We start from the raw sequence: 24,665 nt of genomic DNA, 5'->3' as shown, positions 1-24,665 counted from the left end.
ATCAGGCGCTGGAGTCGTCGACCTGGAGACCTTCGGCGTGCCAGCGCGGGCGTCCAACGTTTCTCCTCTGCACCATGCGCCAGTCTCATGCCACGCAAGATATCGTGCGAGCTTCACCTCGTCGTCGTCGACCCAGATGAGCTGGTTGCACCGAGCACGATCGCAAAGCACTAAAAGACTTTAGAACTAAAGACCAACCGGTGGCGGGAAAAAGACTTCATTTTTATGCTTCCCCAAGAATTTCGATTAAAATACAGTTCTTTGACGTTCTTTACGCTAATTATCCGGAAAAGACTTAGGACTAAAGACCAACCGGTGTGGATGCCCTTAGTACGTTTTCGGATGGCTACCAGAATGACGTTACTTGCAGCACCAGAGCCAGAAGAAGACGCTCGTGACAACATCGAGGACACCGCCGACGCAACCAAGGCAGCCTATCGCGACCACGCCGCAACACATTTTTTCGTTGTCATCGTCGGCGGGCGGGATAAACTTTGGGTGCGACTGGAGCAGCTCCAGAATGTCGCCGGCTTTACCAGCCCTCGCAACCTTGTACGCTGTGCGCCAGTCCTGCTCGATACGATACTTGACGAGCATGAGAATGCGTTGCCGCCTACCTTGCACTTGTGGTTGACGTCAATGTCGGGCACTTGCAGGAGGAGCTCCACGATCGCGTAGCTGCGCACCTCGCACGCCAAGATCAAGGCCGTTTCGCGGGCCTACGCAGAAGTTAGTGTCGACCGTCCATTTAAAAACGGACCTTGTTGGCGTGATTGATGTTGGTCTTTTTATCTTTGTGTGCCCAAGCAGCGCGCGGACAAGATCAACGCGGCAGCTGCGGACAGCGGCCATCAAGCATGAGTTCCCACTCTAATCGTTCAACACAATTAGAGGCTTGTCGTCAACCTTTGGCAACCAACCATGTCGACAGCCTTCGTGTCGACATCAGGCATGGCAAGCAGCGCCTCCAAAATGGCGCGATCCGTCGCTGGGTTCAAGCGGACTTGGAGCAGCACGGTGAGTCCGTTCTAGGCGTCTTTGTATTCCACGCGCTCCTTTCCAGCATGAAAAAAGGGCATTACTTTGTCCTTGTAGTTGTAGTTGGTTCGTGGCGAGGCGAGGAGGCGACCGACAAGCTCGACGCGCTGCAACGCACATGCGGCCGAGAGCGCGATCGGACCGCACTGGTATGTAAACGATTGAGATGCGGGAGGGTGCTGTCCAAGCGTACCTCAGGGGTCACACTTGCTTCGTCAAAGCCTGGCGCCGCGAGGAGCTGGGCGGCTCGCAGCGCATTCGCGTTTTTACACGCCTCGCCAAAGAGTGAAACGCGGCCCTAACCCTCTTTAGCCGAAGTCGTATGCACGCAGAGCATAGTACTGCGTGCACGTTCACACGTGGGATCGTCAGCAGATACGCAATCATGTCCTCGTGGTTGCCGCGACACGCGTGTGCGAGCGCTGTCGCGCCATCCTGCCAACGTACTGCGTCAGATGCTTCCCCGCTTTCTATCAAGTACCTTGCTCGCGACATTGACATCCAGCGCCGGGTACGCCACAAGGAGGCGCGCCGTCTCGACCGCGTTCTGGACGAGCATCAAGCACGTGCGGCCATCCGCCTAGAAGCGTTTTAATACAGCAAGGCGCGTGTCGACACGTGCCGTGGGAAAGTTGACGTCGACGACGCCAGCTGCGAACAGCACTTGGAGGCAGCTTTCAAACCCGCGCTGCGCCGCAACATGGAGGGCCGAGAGGCCGCTCTGCAGCGAGACGTTGACTGGCAATCGGTCCGATGAAGTCGAATATACCTTGTTGTAGCGCGTGGCGTCCAGGGAGGGGCGCGCAAGGAGCGCCTTGACGAGGGCCACGTTGTTGCAGTTGCACGCGTAGTGGAGTACCGAGTTGCCCGACTACGCGACGACGCGGCGGTCAGGTTACGTGTGTTGGCCGTCGAGACGTACCGCATCGGCTGCGTCCACGTCGACGCCGGCCGTGTCCAGGAGCGCGGCGATCGCAGACTCGCGCCGGTTGACGATCGCGTACTGCAGCACTGTCGCGCCAGCCTACGTGCGCGTGAGGGCCATCACAATTCGTTCCCACACGGGACCTTGTCGCGGACGTTGACGTCCGGAACGACCTCGAGCAAGGCGCGGAGGATGGGGACGCTGCCTTGAATACACGCTACGTGGAGCGCCGTTTGTCCAGTCTATGCAGCTTGGGAGCGTGAGAGGCAGAGCCCTGTAATGGGGCGTACGCTGCGCGTTGTTGCTGTAAGGTGGGCTGACGGGAGGAGCCGCTGGACTTCGGCGAGGTCGCCTCTCTCGCAGGCCATCATGAGGTGCGACTTGCCGACCTACGCGGTGTCAAGCTCTGAAGCGGCGACGCACGCGACCTTGTCAATGTGCTGGTGCTCCATGGCGCCGACGGATGGAACGCAGTGCAATGCGATTGTGGGGAACTGACTTTGCCAATTCAAAAACAACACCAACCCTGACGAGCATACCAGAGACAAGATGTTTTTCGGTCCATCATATGGTGCTCGCTGTGGTTGAAACAGCTGTAGCACTCACATCCCATCCGGCCAGGCGCCGAAGTTGAAGGCGCCGGGGTCTTTGAGTTGGTTCGAGCTGGTTGATGGTAGTGTGGTGGAGGAGGTGTCTCGAAGTGTGAAAGGGGGAGTGGGTTCGTTCCGGCATTTTCCTAGTACCGTGTAGAAAAGGCCAGGCGAATACATGCATACACTTGTACTACCGGTATATTCAAATATCCCAAAAGGGTCAAATATATATATGTACGGGTGTTTTCACTAATATCGAGGGCCATAAAAGGTTGCCATCATCTCGGCGAGCTCGCGTGGAAGAGCAAGGTGCATGTGCATCGTAAAGAGGCGATGGAACAGCGTCGCGGCGACTTGCGGGTTGTCGACGGTCGCCGCAATCTCCAACGCATGGGCGTTTGTCTACGGACCACCGTGAGCACTTCATCTACCAGTACCACAAACGGAGGCGCCAACCTTGCTGCACACGAAGAGGTCCAGCGACGGCAGCGCACACAGAAGCTGCAGAGCGACCACGTTGTTCCAGCGACAGGCCACAAGCAGCGCCGACTCGCCCGCCTAGGACCACATCGCTTCGAAAATGAACCGAGCCACATCGCGCACCTGGTCGAGGGCATTGATGGCAATTCCTGGTATCGTTAACAGCAGCTCGATCATGCGCGGGAATGGCTGGGCACACGCGAGCATGAGCGCTGTCTGGCCCGTCTATCAACCGCATGCCGTCGTTTTTCAGTGGAATCCTGACGTACCGTCGGGTGCGGGGCGTTGACATCAATGAAGGGCAAGAGGTGGCGCGCCACGTCCATGTAGCCGTGGACCACTGCAAGAAGGAACGCCGAGTCGCCGGCCTAGAGATGTGCAGGATGAACATCGTCTATGTGCAGACATATCGAAAGCAGACCGCATTGGTGGCAGCAAAGTCGATGCCGGTGCTGGTCAAAGCAAAGGCCTGGACAGCGTCGCGTGCGTTGTGCTGTGCGGCCAAGACAAGTGCTGTCGCCTGGGTCTACAAGAGCATGTCTCTTTGTCTATTGACGCACATTGAAGGGACCTACATGGTCGGTCGCATTCCGTTCAACGAGGTGAGGGTGCGCAAGCAGTAAGGCTGTGATGGCGCCGGCGTTGTGGACGCTGGCAAGCATAAGTGCCGTGCGCTGAGTCTACCGAACAAAGGACACGTTGTTCGTTTGTGGACACGTCATCATGCGTCATCACGCACGCGCTTCTCGCGCAGAGCGAGGTCAATTGTAGGGACTTGCAGCAAGAGCGACGCGATCGCAGCGTCGTTGGCGACGCACGCAATCATGAGCGCCGAAAGACCATCCTGCATATAGAGAATATCAGTGTATCAATATATCAAGCGTAGGCGTGGACCTTGTTGCTATGATTGACGTCAAAGGTGCCGTGGCCAAGCAGCAGCGAGACAAGACCGGCGTGCCCTTGCTGCGCCGCCAGCGTCAGACACGAGTTGCCGTGCTAGGACGGAGCGTCTAGCCAGCGTGGCGGTCCAATGCAGTGTCTACCTTGTCCAGGACGCTTGTATCGATGGTCGGGATCGCTAGGAAGAGGGCGACAATCTCTTCGCTGCCCGAGTTTAAACACATCTGCAGCAGGACCGTCATGCCACTCTAGATCGTTTTCCATCAGTCCCCTCTACTCTCAACAAGATATCATCGTACGGCGTCGCAGTAGTTGGGGTTGATGTCGGGTGACGCAAGCAGCGCTCGGACCGACTCGACGCGGTGCAGCGCACTCGCCACCGCCAGCGCAATGTGTCCGCCCTATCCGTCACCGACGCGTTCTTGCTGTTGAAATATCGCAAAAAGACGCACGGCCGTAGGGACATGGCACTCATCGATGCCCGCCAACGTCAAGAGGTGGGCCGCCAGCATCGGGTTCTCGGCTTGGCAGGCCAGCGCATACCCCGTGAGGCCGCTCTACACTGACGTTGATTCCATGGTAAAAAGCGGTGATGTGTGTACGTGGTTGGCGCGGTTCATGTCGAGGCCGGGCGCGTTGATGAGCTCTTGAAGGGTCTCCATGTTGTCGTACGAGCAAGCGACCATAAACGCTGTGTTGCCGTTCTGCATAGATAGCGTGAGCGACGAGATCCAGGCAGATCCTATGTACGTTGTCGGTGCGGTTGACGTCGATCGACGGGTGGCTGAGGAGCGCGCGCGTCGCATAGTGCGAGGCGTGTGCGGCCATGAGCGCAGTCTCACCATTCATCTACGTCACAACCATCCTATAGTGGAAAAGGGAATGCTATCTCGACGGCCAAACCAGATTCGGGCAGTTGACGTCCGTGAGACCCGGCGCGCGTACGAGGAGTCGAAGGCAGTTGGCACGACCGACGCGGGCGGCCACATGCAACGCCGTGTCGCCCGCCTCCGCGAGATGTGAGTGTTTCTTGGCTTCCCGTACATGTGCTACCTTGTTATAGCGGAGCACCTCTATGTACGGACACGCTAGAAGAGCGTTCACGAGGTCGGGTTTGCCTTTCGCGCACGCGAGCATGAGCGGCGTCTCGCCCAGCTACGCGGTTGATCGGTCAGGATGCGCGATCCAAGACGACAACGTACGCTGTCTGCGGCGTTGACATCAGTAGCAACATGGCGCAGAAGCATTCTCGCCACGTCATCTTTGCCATGCTCGAGGGCGAGATGCAGCGCAGTGCACCCTTTCTACACAAGGAGTGACAGGGTCGTCCCGAGGCAATGGACACGGTCGTACAAAATCACGCTGGTTGATGTCGTCCAGTAACGGCAGCAGCGCCGAGACGACGCGCCCGTATCCGTTCATACTGGCGAGGTGCAGGCCCACGCGCCCCGTCTAATGCAGAAGTGATGGTGAGGGCAGAGATTCCGGGTGGCTCGGTGTACGCTCGGATCCGCCGCCGTGATGTCCAAAGGGCTCGCCTGCAGGAGAAGGCGACGGGCTGCTTCGGCGTCGCCTTCTTCGCACGCGCGGCGCAGCGCCTTGGCGGTCGCCGACTCGTTGGACGTCAGTGCTCGCTCGAGCGTCGCCCACATTGTTCTGGCGGTGGTGTCAAAAACAAACTGGCCGTATCCGGCGTCGAAATCGCCCACCGTGATTGGTTCATCACAGGGAACAATTGCCTTAGCCAAGTACATGTCGCAATCGACCAACATTCGCAGGTCGTGCCAACAACCAAACAACACTCCAAGACACGATGCCAGCAAAGATGAGATGTGCTGTTCGCATTCGTCGCGTCATTGTCCCACCAACGGCACAATATTGTCTTACAAACGGCACAAAATTGTCTTGAATATAAACTCATGTTTGTCGGCTCCGGCTACCGGGAGCGATTTTGATCCATGTAGCACCAATTGTACCGCACCAGTATGTGGCGCCAACTTGAAGACAACCGACTTGATTTTTATTTTAAAAACGTTACTCCGACGCGCTCGCCTCGAGGTGGGTTGCCTTCCGAGACAGCTCGGTGGGCGGTCGATCACTCGCGTCTTTGGTCGTCGTAGGGTCTAGGTCACCACCCTCGTCGCACGTGTCGTCGTCATCGCCCGTCAGGGACTTCGTCGGACTCCCAAAGAGCAGCTGCATCGGCGACGCCTTGCGCGGTCTCTCTTCCGGGATCGGTCCCAAGAGAGCGACTCGCTGCGCCCAGCGCGCCGGCGACGGAATCGGGTGCACGGCCACCATCTCGGTCGCTGCATCGTCCTCGTCTTCGTACGCATCGTCCATCGCAGTGTCCTTGCCATCTCCCCCGACCACCGGGTGCTGGACTGACGGCTCGACCGATGCAGCCTTCTCTAGAGGCGGCGTCTCTCCAAACATGAGCAGCTGCGGCCGCGTCGGGCCGACGGGCGACCGGTTCACGACCAAAAGCGGCTCTTCGACGGGCCACTCTTCGTCGAGCGGGCGCACATAAGGGCGCGCGAGGGGCTTGGAGGTTTGGAGAATGACCGCGTCGTCGTCGTCAAAGCTGTCGTCGTCCGGAAGGTTGTCGTACATGCTGTAGAGGTGCGAGCTTTTCGCCACAAGCGTCGGCGTAAACGGACACGCCTTGTTGCGCACCTCGTCCACCTGCGCTTGCTTGGCCTTGCGCTTCGCTTCGTATGTCTTTTGATACTGGTGCAGCGCGTCAAAGACGCTCATATCTTTGTCCCGGCGCTCGATCGTGCTGGACGCCGGGTTGATTTTCGGGCGAAACGTGAGCTCCTTGGCCTCGGCGGCGGCCGCGAGCGCTGCCGTTGACGTCGCCGGCGGCTTGTCGCTGAAGAAGAGCACTTGCGTGTGCGTGAGGCCCGGCGACTGCGTGAGCGTCGTCTCCATGCAGTTGAAGAACTCGGCTCTGGGAATGCTCTCAAACCCACAGACGTCAAAGAGACTCGATGCAATGTGGCTCAAGTCGGACGGCAGTGCGTCGGTCGGGAGCTTCGCCGGGTCGAAGACAGGTGCGTCGGTGGGCTCGCCACACGCCACTTGCAAGAGACCATAAATGACGTCGTAGCTCTTGGCCTTGCGCGCCTCCAGCATGGCTTTGGACGTGGACGAGAGGAAGCTTTGGGTCTGCCGCGCCTTGCGCCGCGCGTCCGCTTGTGCCTCGAGCGTCGCCCGCAGCGCGCGGACCTCGTGGCGCGACTCGTACAAAAACTCGCCAATCGGGAGCTTCGTGTCGTTGCGCGGGAACTGCGGCGGGCGGCCAATGTCCGGTGTGAACAGCGGGCGCCCGGTCACCGGATCCTTGGCGGCACCGTACTTCTCCAGCAAGTCGCGCCGCTTGGCGTCCGCCTTGTCCGTGACCGCGAGGCGGTCAACCCAATGCTCGCCACCGCCCGGCGTGTGCAAGCCAATGTCGGGCTTGAACGGAATCGACGCAAGGTACGCAGCCTCCTTCTCGGTTTGCTTTTGGCGACGGGTGCGCGCGTCGTCGTACAAAGAGGCGTAGGCGTCGTGCGCCTCGCCGCGCTTCTCGCGCACAATGTCTTGCGAGTTGGGATTGAGCTGCGGCGCAAACGTGTGGGTCGTGTGGTACAGCGCTTGGGCCATCTCTTGGTGCTTCTGTCGTCGCACGAGGAGCTGCTCCGAGTCCTCGGCCTTCTTGGACGGCGCGGCCGAGAGCAAGGTCGGCGTGAAGAGCACGGGTTTGGCCATGCCGCAGACGCCTTTTGGCTTCGAGCTGCTGCTGCTGCTCGTCGTCTTGCGATGACCGCTCTTGATCGTTCGGTTCTGGCACGTCTTGTCAGCAAACTTGTTGACGTGCGCGCACTTTGGACACATCCAGTCGATCTGCGCCTCCTTCTCCCGCCGCCGCGCGTCCGCCATCTTGTCCCGGCGCGCGGCCTCAGAGAGCGCTTCGCTGTGGAGCCGATCGCCAATCGACCGGTGGCTGCCGTTCGTGCGGTTCGCAACGAGCGCCTTGGACTTTTCGGCGAGGCGCAGCTTGCGGGACTCGATCTCGCGGGTGACGTCGTCCTCCTTGCGCTTGAGCTCCCGCGCGCGCCACTCACTGCGGGTGCGTGCGAGAGCGTGAAGACGGTCGCACGCCGCCGGTGTCGACGTGGTGGTTTTGGAGGCCTTGCGTTTCGAGGGCTTGAGCTGGCTGAACGCCGAGGCTGCGACATTCGGAGCTTCTTTGCTCTGGCGCTGCAGCGCTGCGTACTTGTCCATCATGGCGAGGTACTGCGACTCCTTGTCCTCCACAATGGTCGGTGTCGTCGTCGGTGCGACTGTCATCGGTGCGAGCGCCAAGCCCATCGAGGCGACTTGCTGGCTAATGTGCTCGATGAGCGTCGGAACGATGCCGTCTCCGAGGCCGTGGGTGCGGGCGAACGCCGAGGCCAATGCGTCGGCGCGGTCGTGGCGGTGGATGTGGATGTTCTCGGTGCGTCCGTCGCCAATCACGACTTCCATGATGAGCAGCAGATCACCTGCGTCTTCGGGCGCCTCGTCTTTTGCGGCATCGTCGTATCGTCGGCTTGGCGGCTGAGCAAACCATCGGTCTCGGTGTACTGCGCCGGCGACTCTTGGGCGAGGCGGTCCACGACGGCGTCCACTGCCGATTGGATGTCATGGTACAGCGACTCGGAGGCCACACTTATTGGCGGCGGGGTGATCGACCAGTCGAACGACGTACCGTCGTCGTCGTCGTCGTCGTTGGGCGTTGGCGACGACGACTGCTGCGACCGCGTGTCCTAGAGTCGACGCTGCTCCAGCCTGCGGTCTTGATTCAGGCCATTCACCTCGAGACGGCTTCCGGACGCGGAGCGGTGCATGGAGGCGCCGGACGACGTGCGTGCAAGTGACGCCTTGGCCGGCGACTACGCCTCAATTGAGATAACGTAGAGAGGCGTAGACGGTTGTACTTGGAACACGGGCGCGCGCGAGTCGAGAATGTCCATGATATCAAACTCTGCAGTGGCCACGTTGCATTGCATACGCCAGTGAGCGCCGTGCGTACCCGGATCAAAGTTGCGGGACGCGCTGAGCGGCGACGCGGGGTTCGAACCACCGCCCTCTAGAACCCACATGAGCCACAGTAGGAGAAGGAGCATCATCGTACGCAGCCAGCTATCGCCGTCGTTGCTACGCATCGAGAGCCCTACGCACAGATACAATATCACCATAATGTAGGGAGGGAGCCACGCACGGCGCGTTGCCGCCATCGCCTCTTGGTGGCTCAGCGTTTCGCCGACGAAACCGAGCTTGTTTCACCCTTGAAATATCCAAGAAACCCCAGCATGGACCGTCTGGCGCGCTACATCGAGACCGCTCGCTCCGTCTACGACCTCGACAAGGTATTACGCGGCGACACGACCCACCCACCTCACGTCTCTGTAGGTGTCGTGGCACGACGCAGTCCTCGAGGGCCTCTAGTACGCTCGCATTACGTTGCAATTCAAGGCTAACCGCGGCGTAGCTCCCGCGTCTTGTACTGGACGTTGGCAGGCTACGCGCTCGCGGCCATCCCGCTCTTGACGTGGCATCTGAACAAGGGCCGGCGGCAGCTCGTGGTGCGCGTCGCCTGCTCGGTCGCGTCTACGTGTGTGGCTTTGGCGCTTGGCGTCTGCATCGACGACGTCCGCGAGCAGGTACTACATCCCCTCGCGTCCTCTGCTACTCGCAAGGGCAGTGTTGTATTCCCTTGGCTACAATTGATGCATAGATCTTCTTTGTGCTCGGGCTCGTCGTCGGCGCCTTCTGCACCGTCCTGCACTGCGAGATCGCCGAGATGGTCCGCGAGCACTTGAACACTTTGACGAAATCAAAAAACGACTAAGATCGAAGTTGGCTCCATGGTGCGCTTCGAGCCACTATATGCTTGAATGTCAACGTTGCTTGCTCTCTGGCGCCTTCACTCGACTGCAGCCATAGCTGCGTGGCTATTTTAGGCTAGCCGGCGCGAGACTGAGGCAAAGAGCTCGAGCATGCGGTCGTTCTCGGACGGCGACCCGATCGTCGCGCGGAGACAGCTATCGAGGAGGAGCTGGTTGCCGCGGTACCGGATCACGACGCCGGCTTCGGCCATTTCCTTGTAGACTGCAAATGCATTGTCGCACTGGAACAAGACAAAATTGGCGTCCGACGCGTACACTTGGTGCACGAACGGCAGCGCTTGGAGCGCCGCAATGACCTTGGCCTTCTCTTCCAGAATCAACTGGACCTTGTCGTGCAAGAGACCGACGTTGGCGAGCGCATCGGCCGCCACCTACCCGCGTGTGTCAGATTCATCCGAGACATATTGCGTGCCTTGGCCGTGAGCTTGTTGATGTTGTAGGGCGCTTTGACGTTGTTGAGGATCTGGATGAGCTCGGGATCGCCAAACGCGATGCCGAGGCGGATGCCCGCGAGGCCAAAGCCCTTGGAGAGCGTCTGCGCCACGACGAGCCGCGGGTACGACGTCACGAGCGTGCTCAGGCTCGGCTGCTCGGCAAAGTCGACGTACGCCTCGTCCACAAACACAAAGCCCTTGTAGCTCTACAAGACACACGGCTGAGCGACACGGCAGAGGACCATCGCGCTAAACCTTGGCTTCCAGCACGGCCTTGATGTCGGCGAGGCGGAGGCAGTTGGCGGTCGGGTTGCCCGGGCTGCAGAGAAAGATGATTTTGGTCTGGGGCGTCACGGCGCGCAGGATCGCGCTCGGATCAATGTGGAACGACGGCAGCGGCGTCGTCGCGGTGCGCACAAGCGGCACCGAGATGATGTCGACGTCGTGGATGTTGGCGCAAACGCTGTACATGCCGTACGTCGGCGGCGTGATCAAGATGGCGTCTTCGCGCGGCGAGCACGCGATGCGGATCATGAGGTCGATGACCTCGTCGCTGCCGACGCCGAGAAAGAGGTTGGCGGGCGTTAGCGTGCCGTGCGCACCGTTCCTGTCATAGAGATTACTACAAATGGACGCGGTTTGCAGGGTAGTCGTCGTACCGGAAATGCGCGATCGTCGTCTTGAGCTCCCGCTGGTACGGGCACGGGTAGCGCTCGAGGCCCGCGCCGGCGAGCTCATGCTCGGCGGCCAAAGGCGGGCCGAGGCTGTTCTCGTTGGCGTCAAGGAGAATGCCCTGGTCGTAGTCGTCGCGGGCGCAGCGGTACGGCGTGAGGCGCAGGACATTGGGGCGAATGAGGCGCAGGACCTCGCTCGTGCCTTGGACGGGCTTGGTCGTCGGCGGGCCCGACGCGAGCTTGTGGAGGAGGACGCCGACACCGAGGCCGACGCCGAACGTCGCGACGGCGAGCTCGCTCTTCCCGAGGGTCATCGCAAGAATGGGCAAAGGTTGGCAATGGCTCGTGGCGGCCACGGAATTTTATTGTGGCCCGCCAAAAGATATTTCGATCGCCAGCTGCTCCATCCGGATCGTCCGCGGAATCACGCCGAAGATCGCAATGATGCCAAGGCTCAAGCACCGGGCCACCATTCTGCAAGAATGAAAGGTCATCAAGGCGGGTCTCATGACCCGTTGCTTCGATGCAGTGGAACGACCAACAAGATGGGCATCTGTAGCCTGCCAACGCTGCGGCTAGCACAGCAGCGTCCACTGCAGGAAGACTCGTGTGTCGCATGGTGGTACGCCGCTCGCGAAGCGACGGAGCTTCCCAGCTGAGCTTCCAAAGTCAATATACGCTGTAGTGGCTGGGAGCTATGGCTGCTGCCTTGGAGCCTGTATAGCTTGTTGCTAATTACGTGGCGAACGGGGATTTCTCTAAAGCCGAGCCCGACACGGCCCAGGAATCCCTCTCTGACTGTAGAGTGTTCATGAGCGATATTGATGCGAGGGCAGATGAAGACAAGAGTGTACTCGAATTAGAGTGGAAGGTGTTGTGTCTACTCGAGCAGGGACGAGTAGGTCGTCGCGCGATGGGGCCGCGCAGGCGGCGGCTGCTTGAGGTCGGCGTCCATGTAATACTGCAGCGACGCGGATTTCTCCCGGCGTCCCGGCGGCGGCGGCGAAAAGTGGAACCGGAGGTTCTCAATGTCCTTGGTCAGATCCAGCAAGATGAAATTGTCCTTCTCGTCGCTGGCACTTGGTGTTGCGTTGGCGGCCGAGTGCGTCCAGCTCAGCTTCGTGCACATGCTCGACGTGTCGCTGGACCGGCGCGAGACGCTGCGGCTGCCGGCCGACGACCGCTGAAAATCAGCAATGACGCCACAGCGCACTAGAATAGGTTAGCAGCCGTCTCCACACTGCATTGAAATCGGACGTACTGGGCGATGTGGGGAGGGGCTTGACCTCGCGACCGTTTGTAAAGCAGTAGGTGCACACAAGGTACGTCGAGGGCGTGAGCTGCAAGGCGACTTCGTGCTTCTGGCAGCAGCCGGAGCAGACGACCTAATATGACCAGGTCCATCCAGGGACACGTAATCGCGTAGCTTGGCACGTACGATGCCGCACATTTCGCAGTGCTTTTTGGTGCTAAAGATTTGGAATTTCTTGTCGCAGCGACCGCAAAATGCCGCATCGTTCTTGTTTGAAGTGGCCGCGGCGTCTTGGCCATGGTGCCAAGCGTTTGCACCATGCGCTGGTACTGCAAATGCTCTTCGAGCCGCGCAATCTGGACCATAGTGACGGTCAAAACGAGTCGTTTTCCGGGAAAATCGACAGTACCCGCGCGCACTGCTTGTGCTGCACCGCAAAGGCGACGGCCTTGACGGTCTTGCCGTTGGGCTGCGTCCCATACACGCTGTAGTAGTTGAGCAAGCCCGGCTCGTCCGTCTCAATGAACACATGGCCACTCTAATCGCACGCATCTTTAGCCGAAACCGACAGGGCGCGCCAATGCGTACTCGCACAAACGACAGCCGCACGACGTTGTGGCTCTCCTTCAACGGCGGGCAGCAGTCGAGGTCCACCGAGTGCATCGAACGCACAAAGCCGCGGCGGAGGGCGTTCGTGGTCGGCTCCAAAAACTCAAACTCTTCGTGGCACTCGAGAAAGCACGCGTCGCGGTTGGCGACAAGCGCGGGGCACTCGATCGCCATCCAGTCAATGCCAATGTAGTGCAGTCGCCCGGCTGGCGTGTCTCGCGGCACGAGCGTGTAGAGCGTTTGCCGGTCCAAAACGACTTGGCCAACCGTCCGGGCGTAGGCGCGGAGTTTCGGCAGCGAGTCGAGGTAGAAGAAGTCGGCGACCTCCTCGATCGACGACTGGATCTGCGTGTAGGCGCAGCTCACCGCGAGCGACTTGTTGATAATGTCGGTGCCGCGGCGAATCTATTGCGTGTACTATGGTGAGAGGATACTCTTGTGGAAGGCGCAGTGTGCATACGCGTGCATGGCGCTTGGTCTTGTCGCTGGTGAGAACGGCCTCGATCGGCGCCGACTGCAGCTGGATCGCGTTGCGCACCGTGTCGTGGCACGACTTGAGCGCGAGGTTGATGAGATACTCCTTCTCGACCGCCTCCAAGGGCGGGCACTCGAAAAAGTCGCTCGGCAGCGGGAACGACATGGCAAAATCAAGAGTGCGGGCTCCAGCGTGCGACACCCCAACAGGTGGACGTTCGGGTGCTGTGGCACGTCTACGCTGGCTAAACGCACGCAGCGCTACCGCCCGCGTTTACGAAACGCAGACAGTACCATCAAAAAGCCTCGCAACAAGTAGGGAGCTTGCACGATTTCGTCCGATGTATGCTGGTCTGGGCTCTATATCGCGAGCGCCACGGTGGGCTTTGAAAGGCTGCCCTGTCCTGCGGGGTGCGGTACAGGTACTCGTACAGTGTATTGCACGACCGGGCTTTTGTAGCAAGCGATTATTGAACGTCGTTCGGTGGTACGTACGCGATAGCCTGTCGTGCGTATGTAGAATCGTTGTTGTTGAAGTGAGTCTATTTAGATATAATTTGGTATACGTATCCGCTGCCTCTGGTCGGCCATGGGGCTCGCAACGGCAAGGGACGCGGCCGTGCGGCTATGTAGAATCGTCGTGTGTGCATGTCGAAGCTCAAGAAATTCGAGTAGGGTATACGTGTCCGCTGCCTCTGGTCGGCCATGGTGCTCGCAACGGCAAGGCCGTGCGGCAAGTTGCGTGTTATTAGTCCGGCGGTAGTCTCGCAGTCTGTATGCAGCTAAGATGCGCTCGCAGCGGTTGAGAAATGCGAGCACGCGGATCAAATGACGGCACGGCATGTGCATTTGATCACGGTACACGCAGCTGCACGTTAGACGGCACGTAACTCACAAGATACATTTAACACTATTTGCGTGTGCTCCATCTTGATTCGCAGGCTTTATTCAGCATTTCGACCAATCCCGTCGAGGTAGTAACCTTTTTCAATATAGGCTCGCAAGGTAGTAACTTTTGCAAATATTGGGTCAAAAGTAGTAACTTTTGAAAATAACTCGCTGGCAGGTTCCGAACGGCAATTGAGCCCGTGACTCACGCACAGACGACCTGATTCTAACTGGTCAGCGTTGACACGACACTTGTGCGGCTCTTGCGCGCCCCGACGCCTGGTCGTAATAAGATCGTGCGTCGTTGCTCGATGTTCGTTAGCAGAGCGCAGCTGCGGCCGACAACGGACACGCATGGACGCGCCGGTGGCAAACAAGCCCGCTCTCCCAGATGCACCCAAAGCGAGGGTAGACACGAACAATGGATGGCGCAAGGTTGCGGACGGGAAGAATCCCAGCGCGTTCGGACCGCTCGCAAGCTGACTCCACCGAGACTTGCAAGAGAATTTCGACCGTGTTGACGCAATGGATGGCATGAACCAATCGAGAGCACTGCACTCGTGCGTCCTTGGAGAATCAGTGGCTGCACGCTGCTGCCTCCACGCTCTGCCTCGAGCATCAAGTGGCTCGCAGTTGCACGGATGACATAAAAACCGACCGCTTGGATGAGGCTACGTTCAGCACCCAGGTACACAGCGTCTTGGTTACGTGGACGTCGCTGTCCGCGCAGAGCGTCCCTTCAACGCAGAGTTCCGAACGTTTTCGTGGCGTCGGATTACGCTAGAATGTACTACAGCGGCAGTCGCATCGTCCCGTTGCTTCCCAGTCTTGCGCGACGGTCGGTGTGACGGCCTCGTGGTGTCGGAGCCATACAGTGCCATTTTGTTTCTGTGGTCATGTCAGCGCTTGCTCCAATAGCACACATGTTCTACGAGGAGGATGCTGATATTGCACCGCATAAGAACGGTCTGCACCTGCCTCTCACACACAAAGTAACGCAATGGCGTCATTGGTATTCTTACAGCTATTGCTTGTCCATGTTCCTTGTCGTGGCTATCAAATCGAATGTGGACCCGAGCTAAACTGTATGAACCCATCGACGAGCCGAGGGGTTGCACAGGGGTAGGGTCAGCTGGATACTTCATACCGCTCATTGCATTGTGCTCGACACGGCGTCTGGACGACATCAGCTAACCCGTTCGCCCAATTTGCATTCCGCTTCTATAGTAGCAACAATAGCTACTGTACTACCTGGAAACGCTGTCAGCATGCATGCAAGTGTATTTCCAAGAATCAAAGGGTGGTGTTTCGAAGCGCTTCAGCTGTCTCTGTCAGCTGGGAGCTTTGTGTCGTCGACGCTTCCGTGGTCGAATGCGTCGCGGCATCGCGCACGTATGCACGAAGAAGAGCTGTGACGCGGCCCACGTCGCTTGCTTCGATGTAGCGTCCGTCTAACGTCACATGCAGACAAACGATTGTTCGAACGACTACTTGGTCGTCGACAACGACCGGCTTTTTCGTCGGCGGTCCGAGGACAACCAACAGCGGCACGTGCATCCAAGGCGCAATCGGAATGTACGCGTCATCGAGCTCAACGACAAGGGCTTGGCCAAGTGCCCGGCGCGGGACGCCCACACGTGTACAGTCGAGATTCAGTCCTTGGCTAAGCCATGCCACAAGGCGCAGTGCAAGCTGTCGCACTGGTGATGGCAGCCACCGCGCCCACGCCTGGCGACAAGCGATCGTCCCGTCACTCTGCTGCTTGGCCAAGCCAGCGCGCACGTTCTCTGCGACACCGTGGGCAGTGGCGGTGGCGAGATCGTGGAGGGGCAGAGGCTCGAGCATTTCGTCGTGTTGGCCGCGAGCTACCAGCGTGACGTCGATTGTCGGCGATGGGTACTGCTTCCCGAGCACAATATGACTGTTGAGATGCGGCATGGAACAAAGAACGCGGGCGACTGCGGCTACCACCACATCGCGAAGGTTGACGCCTTTCTGCGACGGCTCTTGCAGAAACGCCAGTGCCGCGGTGACGTCAATGTCGACGCCGGCATAGATGTGCCCGTAGCCAGCGTGGTGGACATTGTCCGTGGCCGGGCCCAGGTAGAGTCGCACGCACATCCACGCAATCAGACCCCAGACGAAAACGTCGTGGAGGATATCGACCAAGTACGTTGTGAAGAGTGCCGGCGCGGCGTACAAGAGGCTTAGAAACAGAGCCATAAACTGGGCCAGGCCCAGCAACGTCATGTCTTGCGGTGTTGGCGGTGGCCGCGCCGGTGACCTGTCCAGAGACAAAGCGGATGGCGTCGTCGGAAGCGAAACTGGCGCCGCCGCCATCTTTGTTTTGGCCGCAAGTGCTTTGGCAACATCCAACATACCAAAGCCTTGGTCGATGAGCACACGCTGCGAGATGCGTGCGGGAATTGAACCGCGGAGGTCGGTTTTGACGAAAAACCACACCTCGGAAAGTGACGCACTGCGTGGTATGATGCGCCAACCCGCCAAGTGCACGTGGCCGCGAATCGTGTCGGGTTCGCGGAGCGGACACAGCGGGTGGGTCGTTGAGGTGGCGACGATGACACTCGACCCGTCGTTGAGCTCGCGCGAGTGGACGCGCGTTACAAAGTCGCGACCGGACACAAGAAGCACCGGCTTGTACGCGACGTAATCGATGGTCGTATGCGCATCCAAGGTTGCGACGCGCTCAGCGATGACGCAGAGCGGGTCATGCGCCGGTCTGTCGTGGACAGCCAACACAAAGGACATGATGTCTTTGGCTGGGAAAGGGAGCAGTCCATGGGCGCGCACCGCGACGAGATCGCCGTCGGGCTTGTACGACACTGCGACACCGTCCCGCTCGCCGTGTACGGTCCATTGCTTTGCTTCAGCGTCAAAAGCAGAGAGAAGCGCCGTTAGCGACGCCTCGACCTCGGCGGCATGCGCCGGTGGTGGAGGCAGTGGTGCGACGGCGACGGGGCCACTAAGCGACTGCACCACCGACCGCAGTTGGCATATCTTGGTGCCAAAGACTTCCAATGGTACGCTCGGCGCCTCTGGCTGGAGTACGTACGTGACATCAGCACTGAGGTTGTCGGGCGCTGGCACGATATGGAAGCCTTCGAGGTGTAGCGCCATACGTGGCACGTCCTCCAGCGCCGCTGGAAGCGCGTAATTTTGAAGCGACCGGCTCACAACGACGAGTGAGTTGTCGGGCAAGAGGCGCCAGTGCAATAGTTTAACACACGCTTTGCGAGGCGTTGGAAACAATGCCTTGTGCAGCGCGTGTTGCACCGACGTGTGCGGGTCCACAGCCGAGAGAAGCTGAAGCGCACTGAGCTGCGTATCCACTTGCAGCATGCTCGAGGGACTTAGAAGCACTTGGAGAATGGCAGGTGGCGTCTCGTGGATCGTCGTTTTGCTCATGACCGCGTTACTGGACGTCCAGATGCGCAGTGCTGCCTCGGATGTCACCAGCGTCCATCGGCTCGCGTCAAAGAGATGTTGTGCCAGATCCGTCATCATGGCTTTGATCTGGTATTCGTACTTTTGCGCCACGACAATGCTAGACTCGGTCCAGAGCTTCGGAAGATCAATGGAGCGTGCTTGGAGCTCCTTCTGCCCCGTGGACACTCGTCGCGGCGCGTGCGCCGCATGAGCTCGTAGCTTGGTCACCCAAGCAGCCAGCAATGCCGCGTCAGAAGCCGCCAGGCAAATTTCACTTGTTGCTGATGGGTGCGTAATACAGACGCTATTCGGGGAGCGCTCTGGCGTCACCTCGACGACGCAGCCTGGGAGCAGTACAAGGCCCCGCGGGTAGGCCTCGCCCCGATGGCTGTAAAAGTGCAAAACGCCGCTGTCGAGCACCACGTAGCGCGTCCGCCACGTCGTCGCGTGGAGCTTGAGGAGGTATCCTTCGTGGCCGTCGGGTAGCGCGGGCTGCTCGGGCATGGCCAAACCAAAAATGACCCCGAATCTGCATCCACGATTCTGATTGGCCCGCAAGAGGCGCGCGATCTAAAAATAGCCAATCACGTAGAAAAGGCAATCTCGCCGATGCGGTCAACGACGCCGTGGACCCACCGCGCAAAATTGCAAATGATTTCAACCTTCCTAGACAGCCATCCTCAACACAGTAGCGTAGACATGCATATGTATCGATACAATGTGTAGTGCAGTACTTAGACGACTTGGTACATGACGTCGATCTCGGCCGCGTACTTGTCAAGCACCACGTTGCGCTTGAGCTTGAGCGTTGGCGTCATCTCGCCGCCCGGCACGCTGAAGTCCTCCGATACGAAAATGTACTTTTGCACCTTTTGCGCGCGCGACGTCGCCTTCTCGTTGGCACGCTTGAGGCCCGCGTCGACGTACGCGAGCACCTTGGGGTCCGCGAGGGCCTCGGCCACCGTCGTCGCACTCGACCCAATCTCGCGCAGTGCGTGTGTCACAGCGCTGTCGAGCTCATTGGTCGGCGCGCCGTTGGCATCCATGAGGACACGCAACGTAAAGATGACCGAGAGAAACTTGCGCTTGTCGCCGACAACCATGGCATTGCCGAGGATCGGAATCTCTTCCTTGAGGACGTTCTCGATCAGGACGGGCGGGACGTTCTCGCCACCAGCCGTGATGATGAGCTCCTTGAGACGCCCCGTGATGAAGCCGTAGCCGTCCGCGTCAATGGACGCGCAGTCCCCGCTATGGAGGAAGCCTTCGTCGTCGATCGTCGCGGCGGTCGCCGCGGCGTTGTTGATGTAGCCCATCATGACGTGGCGGCCGCGAATGAGCAGCTCCGAGTTGGCCGGGTCGATCTTGACTTCGGCGCCATACATGGCTGGACCGAGGCTGCTTTGCTTCCACGTCGCGGGGTAGTTGGCAAACGTGATACCCGCCGTCTCGCTGAGGCCCATGGCCTCATAGATCGGAATGTCGAGCGACGCGAAGAAAGACGAGACTTCCGGGTTGAACGGCGCGGTGCCCGAGAAGCACGTCTTGCACTCGTCGAGCCCCAGCGCCGCGCGGACGTTGTCAAAGACGAGGTACTTGGCGAGCGCGTAGCCCCACGGAACGCTCTTGTCGCCGTTGTGGGTGCTGGCTTGGACTTTCGCGAGGCCGATCGCGCGGGCCATGCGGACAATGATCTTCTTGAGGCCCTTCGTGTCGCGGCCCGTCTCGAGCATCTTTTCGTAGATTTTCTCAAAGACGCGGGGCACTGCGAGGAAAAAGGTGGGCTTGACCTCCTTGAGCGTCTTGCCAAGCGAGCCTTTCAGCGCATCCGGGTCGGCAAAGTAAATGTGCAGCCCGTGCAAAATCTGGTTGCCAATGTCGAGGATCTGGCCCGCAATGTGCGAGAGCGGAAGGTACGAGATGATGCGATCGGTCGGGCCAAACGTGTCGGCGGCAAAGCCCCAATTCATCGCGCGCATCGTGTACGTCATGTTGTCGTGCGAGAGCATGACGCCCTTCGGGTTGCCCGTCGTGCCCGACGTGTAGATGAGCGACGCGCAGTGGCCCGGGCGCTGGGCCGCGATGCGGTCGTCGATCCACGACTCGGCCACGTCTTTTCCGAGCTCCAAGAACGACGCAAAGCTGTACACAGGCACCGAGGTAGCCACGTCGGCCGGCACGTTCGCATTGTCTACATGCACGCAACTTGAAATGAGATCTTAGCAAGTGCAATCTCAAAGTGCAAACTCAAGTACGTACACACAACGAGCGCCTTGAGCGATGGGAGTTGGTCTGCGATCGACACAAACTTTTGAAGTTGCGCGACGCCGTCACAGACGATAACGCGCGCCAACGAGTCGGCGCACACGTACTGGCACGCCGCCGCCGAGTTGGTCGTGTAGATGCCGGTGGCGGCGCCACCCGCGAGGATCGTGCCCATGTAGGCAAAAAACCACTCGCACGCGTTGAAGCCCGAAATCGAGATCGTGTCGAAGCGGTCAAAGCCGAGGTGAAGCAGCGCTTTCGCAAACTGGCGCGACGTGTCAAGGTACTCTTGCCACGTGTACGAGTGCCTGAAAAGTTCTTAATGACGACGATGGAAGAAAAGGAAGAGTACCAGACGCCGTCTTTCTTGTAGTGCAGTGCGTCTTGGGCCGCATGCTTGATCGCAGTCTCCTGGAACATGGCGCACAAGGTCACGGGTGGCAGCGACGCCGTGCGCTCATCGAGGCGGATGTCGACCTCGTCGCGGATGCTCGTTGTCTAGCGGTACTCTATGAGCTGGTGCCATTGAAAAGATGGCTGGACGCACCGTGTACTTGGGCATGCTGCTTGCGTGCGAAAAACAAAAATGAGCCAACGACGGCGGGGAACAGCCCCGGGTTGTGGTCCGTCGACCAATCAGCTGCGTCGCGTCATACATCTTCTCTGACCACAGACAGATTTCTACGACACTTCTTGAACGTGGACGTGATGGACGTCGCTGGAACGACGACGCTACGTCGACGTACCACTGCAGGAGGCTGGTGTCATCTCCATGGTGGAAGCACCCGATTCGACTCGACTGCCACGCATCGAGACCCATGGATGCTCAGAAGCAGCAGACCGTACACTCAACCAAGGGTCCATATAAAAAAGCCTCACGGACCCTTCCTTCAACGTACGTACGAGTCCATTCTGTGACAAGCCAGCGAGCAGTTTCAACTCCTATACATTGCGAGAATCATCGACGCGACTTGTGATGGATGAGTTGTCTGTCATTGATTGTCATTGCCATCTTCACGCAGACCTCGACGGCAACCCACTGTCCAGTGTCTCCACCAAGTGTTGTTGAAAAATCATTGACAAGGTGTTGCTGGATTGTGATGGTAGGACGACGACCTGCTGTCGGTGATCGCTGCACTTGAACCACTCGAACCATCCAATACAAAAGAGATTACGACAAAGGATTATTACACAAAGGAGCAGACATCAGCGGCTTAGTGGCCGTACATGGCGTCGATCTCGGCCGCGTACTTGTCCGCGACCACGTTGCGCTTGATCTTGAGCGTCGGCGTCATCTCACCGCCCGGCACGCTAAAGTCGCGCGCGACAAAAATGTACTTTTGGATGTTCTGCGCGTGCGACGTGGCGCGGGCGTTGGCGCGCTTGAGGCCGGCGTCGAGGTACGTCTTGATCTTGGGGTCGGCCATCGCTTCCGCAACAGTCGAAGCGCTCGAGTCGAGCTGCGCCAAAATGTACTTGGCTTCCGCATCGAGCTTGTCGGTCGGCTCGCCGTGCTCGTCGACCGTGACGCGGAACGTAAAGATGGCCGAGAGGAACTTGCGCTTGTCGCCGATGATCATGACGTTGCCGAGGAGCGGGAGCTCTTCCTTGATGACGTTCTCAATGAGGACCGGCGGGACGTTCTCGCCACCAGCCGTGATGATGAGCTCCTTGAGCCGACCCGTCATGAACGCAAACCCATCCGAGTCGAGCGACGCGCAGTCGCCCGTGTGGAGGAAGCCATCTTCATCGAGGGCCGCGGCCGTGCCTTCCTCGTTGTTGATGTAGCCCATCATGACGTGGCGGCCGCGAATGAGCAGCTCCGAGTTGGTCGGGTCGATCTTGACGTCCGTGCCGGTAAGGAAGTGGCCGAGGCAGCTCTGCTTCCACTTGTGCGGGTAGTTGAAGAACGAAATTCCCGTCGTCTCGCTGAGACCCATGGCCTCGTAGATCGGAATGTCAAGCGAGGCAAAGAACGCCGTGACTTCCGGGCTCAGCGGCGCCGCGCCCGAGTAGAAGGCCTTGCACTTGTCGAGACCAAGCGCGTCGCGCACCTTGTTGAAGACGAGCGCCTTGGCAAAGTCGTAGCCGCACGGCTTGCCACCCGACTCGTGGTACTGGCTCATGACAACCTTTTGGCCACCGACGCGGCGCGCCCACGTCGCGATCGCCTTCTTGAGGCCCTTGGAGCCGCGGCCGACTTCGACCATCTTCTCCGAGATTTTCTCAAAGACGCGGGGCACAGCGAGGAAGAAGGTCGGGTGCACCTCCTTCATCGTCTTGCCGAGCGAGCCCTTGAGCGCATCGGGCTCGGCAAAGTAAATGTGCAGGCCGTAGTAGATCTGGATGCCGATATCAAGGATCTGGCCGGCAATGTGCGAGAGCGGAAGGAACGAGATGATGCGCTCCGTGTTGTTGAAGAGGTCGCCCTGGAAGCCCGACGTGACCGCGCGCAGCGTGTACGTCAAGTTGTCGTGCGAGAGCATGACGCCCTTCGGGTTGCCCGTCGTGCCCGACGTGTAGATGAGCGACGCGCAGTTGCCCGGGCGCTGGATGTCAATACGTTCTTGGATCGTCGCCGTCGAAATGTCCGAGCCAAGGCCGAGGAACGCGTCAAAATCGTAGATGGGCACGCAGCACTCGACGTCGGCCGGGAGCTGCGCATTGTCTAATCACACGCAATTTGCACCATGAGATCTTAGTCCAAAGTGCAATCGCAAGGGCAACGTACACACGACAAGCGCCTTGAGCGACGGCAGCTGGTCCGCGATCGACATGAACTTTTCGAGCTGCTTGACGCCATCGCAGACAACGACGCGCGCGAGCGAGTTGTTGCAGACGTACTGGCACGCCTGCGGGCCGTTGGTCGTATAGACGCCCGTGGCGGCGCCGCCGGCCATGATGCAGCCCATGTACGCCGCGAACCACTCGGTCGAGTTGAAGCCCGAGATCGAGACCGTGTCGAAGCGGTCAAAGCCCAACGAGACGAGCGCCTTGGCAAAGGCCATGGCCTTGGCCTCGTACTCCTGCCACGTGTACGACGCCCTACACATTGATTTGATGATGAGCGTATGATCGCCAGGTACAGAAAGATATTAGCTCATACCACTCGCCATTCTGCTTGTAGTGCAGGGCCGGCTGCGACGCGTACTTGGCCGCCGTCGCCTGGAACATCTTGCAGAGCGTCGTGGGCTCAAACTTGGCGTTGCGGTCCGTCACGCGGATGTCCACCTCGTCGGTGATGTTGGTGGCCGTGTACTTGGGCATCTTGGCGCTCGTTGGGAAATGACGTTCCCAGCAAGTAGCGCCGGCAATGTTTATTCAACCATTGGCTTCAACCTAATTCGCCCCAGCATGCCCTTTCTTGCCGATCGACGGTGTTACGCGCGTCCTGCGACATGCTCGTCGCATGTGCTGCCATTGGTTTCTGCAACCACGTGGGCATATCAGAGCAGGAGGTCCTGGCATCGGCCGTCGCGCTGCCTGTCCACGACGCCTCGAGTTTCTGCGCATGGGGCCTCTTCGTAATCGGCTACTACTCTGGCGCGCATTGCCCGAAGGTTCCGATGGATCACGAAACAAGAACGCCGTGGCCGTTGTGGCCCTCGCTGACCCATACCCACGCCCGATGGGTAGTGCAATTTGCGCCATGTCTCCACCTCGCAATCGCGAGGTACGAAGACACGGCTTTCCGTCATCTTCGGCGAGCAGCCGTGACAAAACCTGGGCGCATGGGCAGCGTCCCGGCGAGTGGTGGCCGCAGGTTGATATGCGAAATGAGCTTTAGGCACGGCGACAAGGATGGGGTCACAAGCAGGCGCCGTCATGGTCTTCCTACCATCGACGTCATGGCGCCGCCGCCTCCGATTTGCTCGCAAATGATTATAAATGCCATGCGTTGCATCATGATCATGCCGGTGATTGGTTTGGCCCCTCCAGATGATGGGCAAGCATCTCGGGCGGCCCCGCGTCGGGCGGGCGCTTGCCAACTGTCGGGCGGCTCGCAGAAAAGTGCAATGTGGCAACGCGACGCAGCAGCGCCTTGGTGTTCTTCTGCGCCCCCTTCTTCTTTCCTCTCTCTGGTCGACAATCATCGATCAGGTGCACCCATAGCGGGTGGTAACTCCTGTCCCTGCACGCACAATGACGCCATCCGTAATCGCCGCGCTGGCGCCTCGATGCGCCGTCGGGAGCCGGCGTCGTCCAGCGCTGAGTCGACATTAGAGATGGCATTACACACTTGGGCTCCATTGTCCTGCTGCGCGGGGTTGAGGCAGTCGACACGCTGGTCGGTCGTGCGAGCTCTGCAGTCGTACCTTGGTGGACACACTGAGTAGAGACGTTGCTCGAGCCCCGCGCTGGAAGCGGTTGTTGCTGGATAGATGCTGGTCGTGGCGCTAGCTTCGCTGTGCTTCCACGAGTCCTTCGACAGAACATGTAGAGCCACGGAAGGGTCTACCGGTACTCAGCTTAGTATGGAAACGCTGTGGAATGCGCTGTAGCGTTTGGTAGAAGCACTCGAAAGAGTCTTCTCAACTCGGCAACGAAATCATCACCCGTAGTACAGAAGATGGCAGTACACTTGTCATTAAACTCGAAGAACTACAAGGAGCTCTACGCTCTTTACGTGAGCCAGAGTGAAGCCCTCTGCGTTGCAGTACTGCTGCTTTGATTGACTACATCAGCTTCAAAGAACCCAAGTACCTAGACCTCTGACGGTGAAGTCGAGTCTTGAAGCTACGTCAAC

General features: G+C 59.2%; 10 protein-coding genes across 10 annotated transcripts; 1 reads left to right on the top strand and 9 right to left on the bottom strand.

The window, feature by feature from the left end:
* Positions 1-1,380: 1,380 nt before the first annotated feature.
* On the bottom strand, positions 1,381-2,415 carry SPRG_15110 (hypothetical protein; the record flags this gene model as incomplete). Its single annotated transcript, XM_012354148.1, has 8 exons — positions 1,381-1,473; positions 1,520-1,618; positions 1,676-1,759; positions 1,808-1,909; positions 1,961-2,062; positions 2,107-2,205; positions 2,254-2,352; positions 2,392-2,415. Coding segments are annotated over 8 exons (702 nt in total), but the record flags the coding sequence as incomplete, so codon positions are not given.
* A 333-nt stretch (positions 2,416-2,748) lies between these two features.
* SPRG_15109 (hypothetical protein) lies at positions 2,749-5,588 on the bottom strand (the record flags this gene model as incomplete). The annotated part of the gene is made up of 18 exons (XM_012354147.1): positions 2,749-2,958; positions 3,013-3,114; positions 3,160-3,261; positions 3,306-3,404; positions 3,458-3,562; positions 3,612-3,716; positions 3,776-3,880; positions 3,931-4,032; positions 4,080-4,184; positions 4,236-4,337; positions 4,389-4,493; positions 4,539-4,640; positions 4,687-4,785; positions 4,840-4,944; positions 4,990-5,091; positions 5,139-5,240; positions 5,290-5,388; positions 5,439-5,588. 18 exons carry the CDS (start codon positions 5,586-5,588, stop codon positions 2,806-2,808), a joined length of 1,944 nt encoding a protein of 647 aa, XP_012209537.1. The 3' UTR covers positions 2,749-2,805.
* A 443-nt stretch (positions 5,589-6,031) lies between these two features.
* SPRG_15108 (hypothetical protein) lies at positions 6,032-8,451 on the bottom strand (the record flags this gene model as incomplete). The annotated part of the gene is made up of 2 exons (XM_012354146.1): positions 6,032-6,059; positions 6,083-8,451. The coding sequence occupies 2 exons, from the start codon at positions 8,449-8,451 to the stop codon at positions 6,032-6,034; spliced, it is 2,397 nt and encodes a 798-aa protein (XP_012209536.1).
* Positions 8,452-9,262: 811 nt separating this feature from the next.
* SPRG_15107 (hypothetical protein) lies at positions 9,263-9,856 on the top strand. Its single transcript, XM_012354145.1, has 4 exons — positions 9,263-9,335; positions 9,379-9,413; positions 9,458-9,629; positions 9,704-9,856. The coding sequence occupies exons 1-4, from the start codon at positions 9,279-9,281 to the stop codon at positions 9,815-9,817; spliced, it is 378 nt and encodes a 125-aa protein (XP_012209535.1). The 5' UTR covers positions 9,263-9,278; the 3' UTR covers positions 9,818-9,856.
* Positions 9,857-9,925: 69 nt separating this feature from the next.
* On the bottom strand, positions 9,926-11,340 carry SPRG_15106 (histidinol-phosphate aminotransferase; the record flags this gene model as incomplete). The annotated part of the gene is made up of 4 exons (XM_012354144.1): positions 10,969-11,340; positions 10,565-10,916; positions 10,288-10,515; positions 9,926-10,246 (listed from the first exon to the last, which is right to left on the bottom strand). The coding sequence occupies exons 1-4, from the start codon at positions 11,295-11,297 to the stop codon at positions 9,926-9,928; spliced, it is 1,230 nt and encodes a 409-aa protein (XP_012209534.1). The 5' UTR covers positions 11,298-11,340.
* Positions 11,341-11,863: 523 nt separating this feature from the next.
* SPRG_21499 (hypothetical protein) lies at positions 11,864-12,245 on the bottom strand (the record flags this gene model as incomplete). Its single annotated transcript, XM_012354150.1, has 2 exons — positions 11,864-12,195; position 12,245. Coding segments are annotated over 2 exons (333 nt in total).
* A 363-nt stretch (positions 12,246-12,608) lies between these two features.
* Positions 12,609-13,484, bottom strand: SPRG_15105 (hypothetical protein; the record flags this gene model as incomplete). The annotated part of the gene is made up of 3 exons (XM_012354143.1): positions 12,609-12,773; positions 12,824-13,249; positions 13,305-13,484. The coding sequence occupies 3 exons, from the start codon at positions 13,482-13,484 to the stop codon at positions 12,609-12,611; spliced, it is 771 nt and encodes a 256-aa protein (XP_012209533.1).
* A 2,053-nt stretch (positions 13,485-15,537) lies between these two features.
* On the bottom strand, positions 15,538-18,161 carry SPRG_15104 (hypothetical protein; the record flags this gene model as incomplete). The annotated part of the gene is made up of 2 exons (XM_012354142.1): positions 15,698-18,161; positions 15,538-15,657 (listed from the first exon to the last, which is right to left on the bottom strand). Exons 1-2 carry the CDS (start codon positions 18,155-18,157, stop codon positions 15,538-15,540), a joined length of 2,580 nt encoding a protein of 859 aa, XP_012209532.1. The 5' UTR covers positions 18,158-18,161.
* Positions 18,162-18,346: 185 nt separating this feature from the next.
* On the bottom strand, positions 18,347-20,480 carry SPRG_15103 (hypothetical protein; the record flags this gene model as incomplete). Its single annotated transcript, XM_012354141.1, has 4 exons — positions 18,347-19,844; positions 19,913-20,226; positions 20,271-20,416; positions 20,466-20,480. The coding sequence occupies 4 exons, from the start codon at positions 20,478-20,480 to the stop codon at positions 18,388-18,390; spliced, it is 1,932 nt and encodes a 643-aa protein (XP_012209531.1). The 3' UTR covers positions 18,347-18,387.
* Positions 20,481-21,087: 607 nt separating this feature from the next.
* SPRG_15102 (hypothetical protein) lies at positions 21,088-23,185 on the bottom strand (the record flags this gene model as incomplete). The annotated part of the gene is made up of 3 exons (XM_012354140.1): positions 21,088-22,586; positions 22,650-22,963; positions 23,025-23,185. The coding sequence occupies 3 exons, from the start codon at positions 23,183-23,185 to the stop codon at positions 21,133-21,135; spliced, it is 1,929 nt and encodes a 642-aa protein (XP_012209530.1). The 3' UTR covers positions 21,088-21,132.
* Between the last annotated feature and the right edge of the window lie 1,480 nt (positions 23,186-24,665).

The sequence above is a fragment of the Saprolegnia parasitica genome (genome assembly GCF_000151545.1).
Source record: "Saprolegnia parasitica CBS 223.65 unplaced genomic scaffold supercont2.147, whole genome shotgun sequence".
NCBI lineage: Eukaryota > Oomycota > Saprolegniomycetes > Saprolegniales > Saprolegniaceae > Saprolegnia > Saprolegnia parasitica.
This window is presented reverse-complemented; position numbering and strand designations above follow the sequence as displayed.

Excerpts from the sequence above, each read along its gene's own strand:
- SPRG_15107 (XM_012354145.1), top strand. The coding sequence starts at position 9,279 with ATGGACCGTCTGGCGCGCTACATCGAGACCGCTCGCTCCGTCTACGAC. Across the intron at positions 9,336-9,378 it reads CCGTCTACGACCTCGACAAG|GTGTCGTGGCACGACGCAGT; the intron begins GTATTACGCGGC and ends ACGTCTCTGTAG. Across the intron at positions 9,630-9,703 it reads TCGACGACGTCCGCGAGCAG|ATCTTCTTTGTGCTCGGGCT; the intron begins GTACTACATCCC and ends ATTGATGCATAG.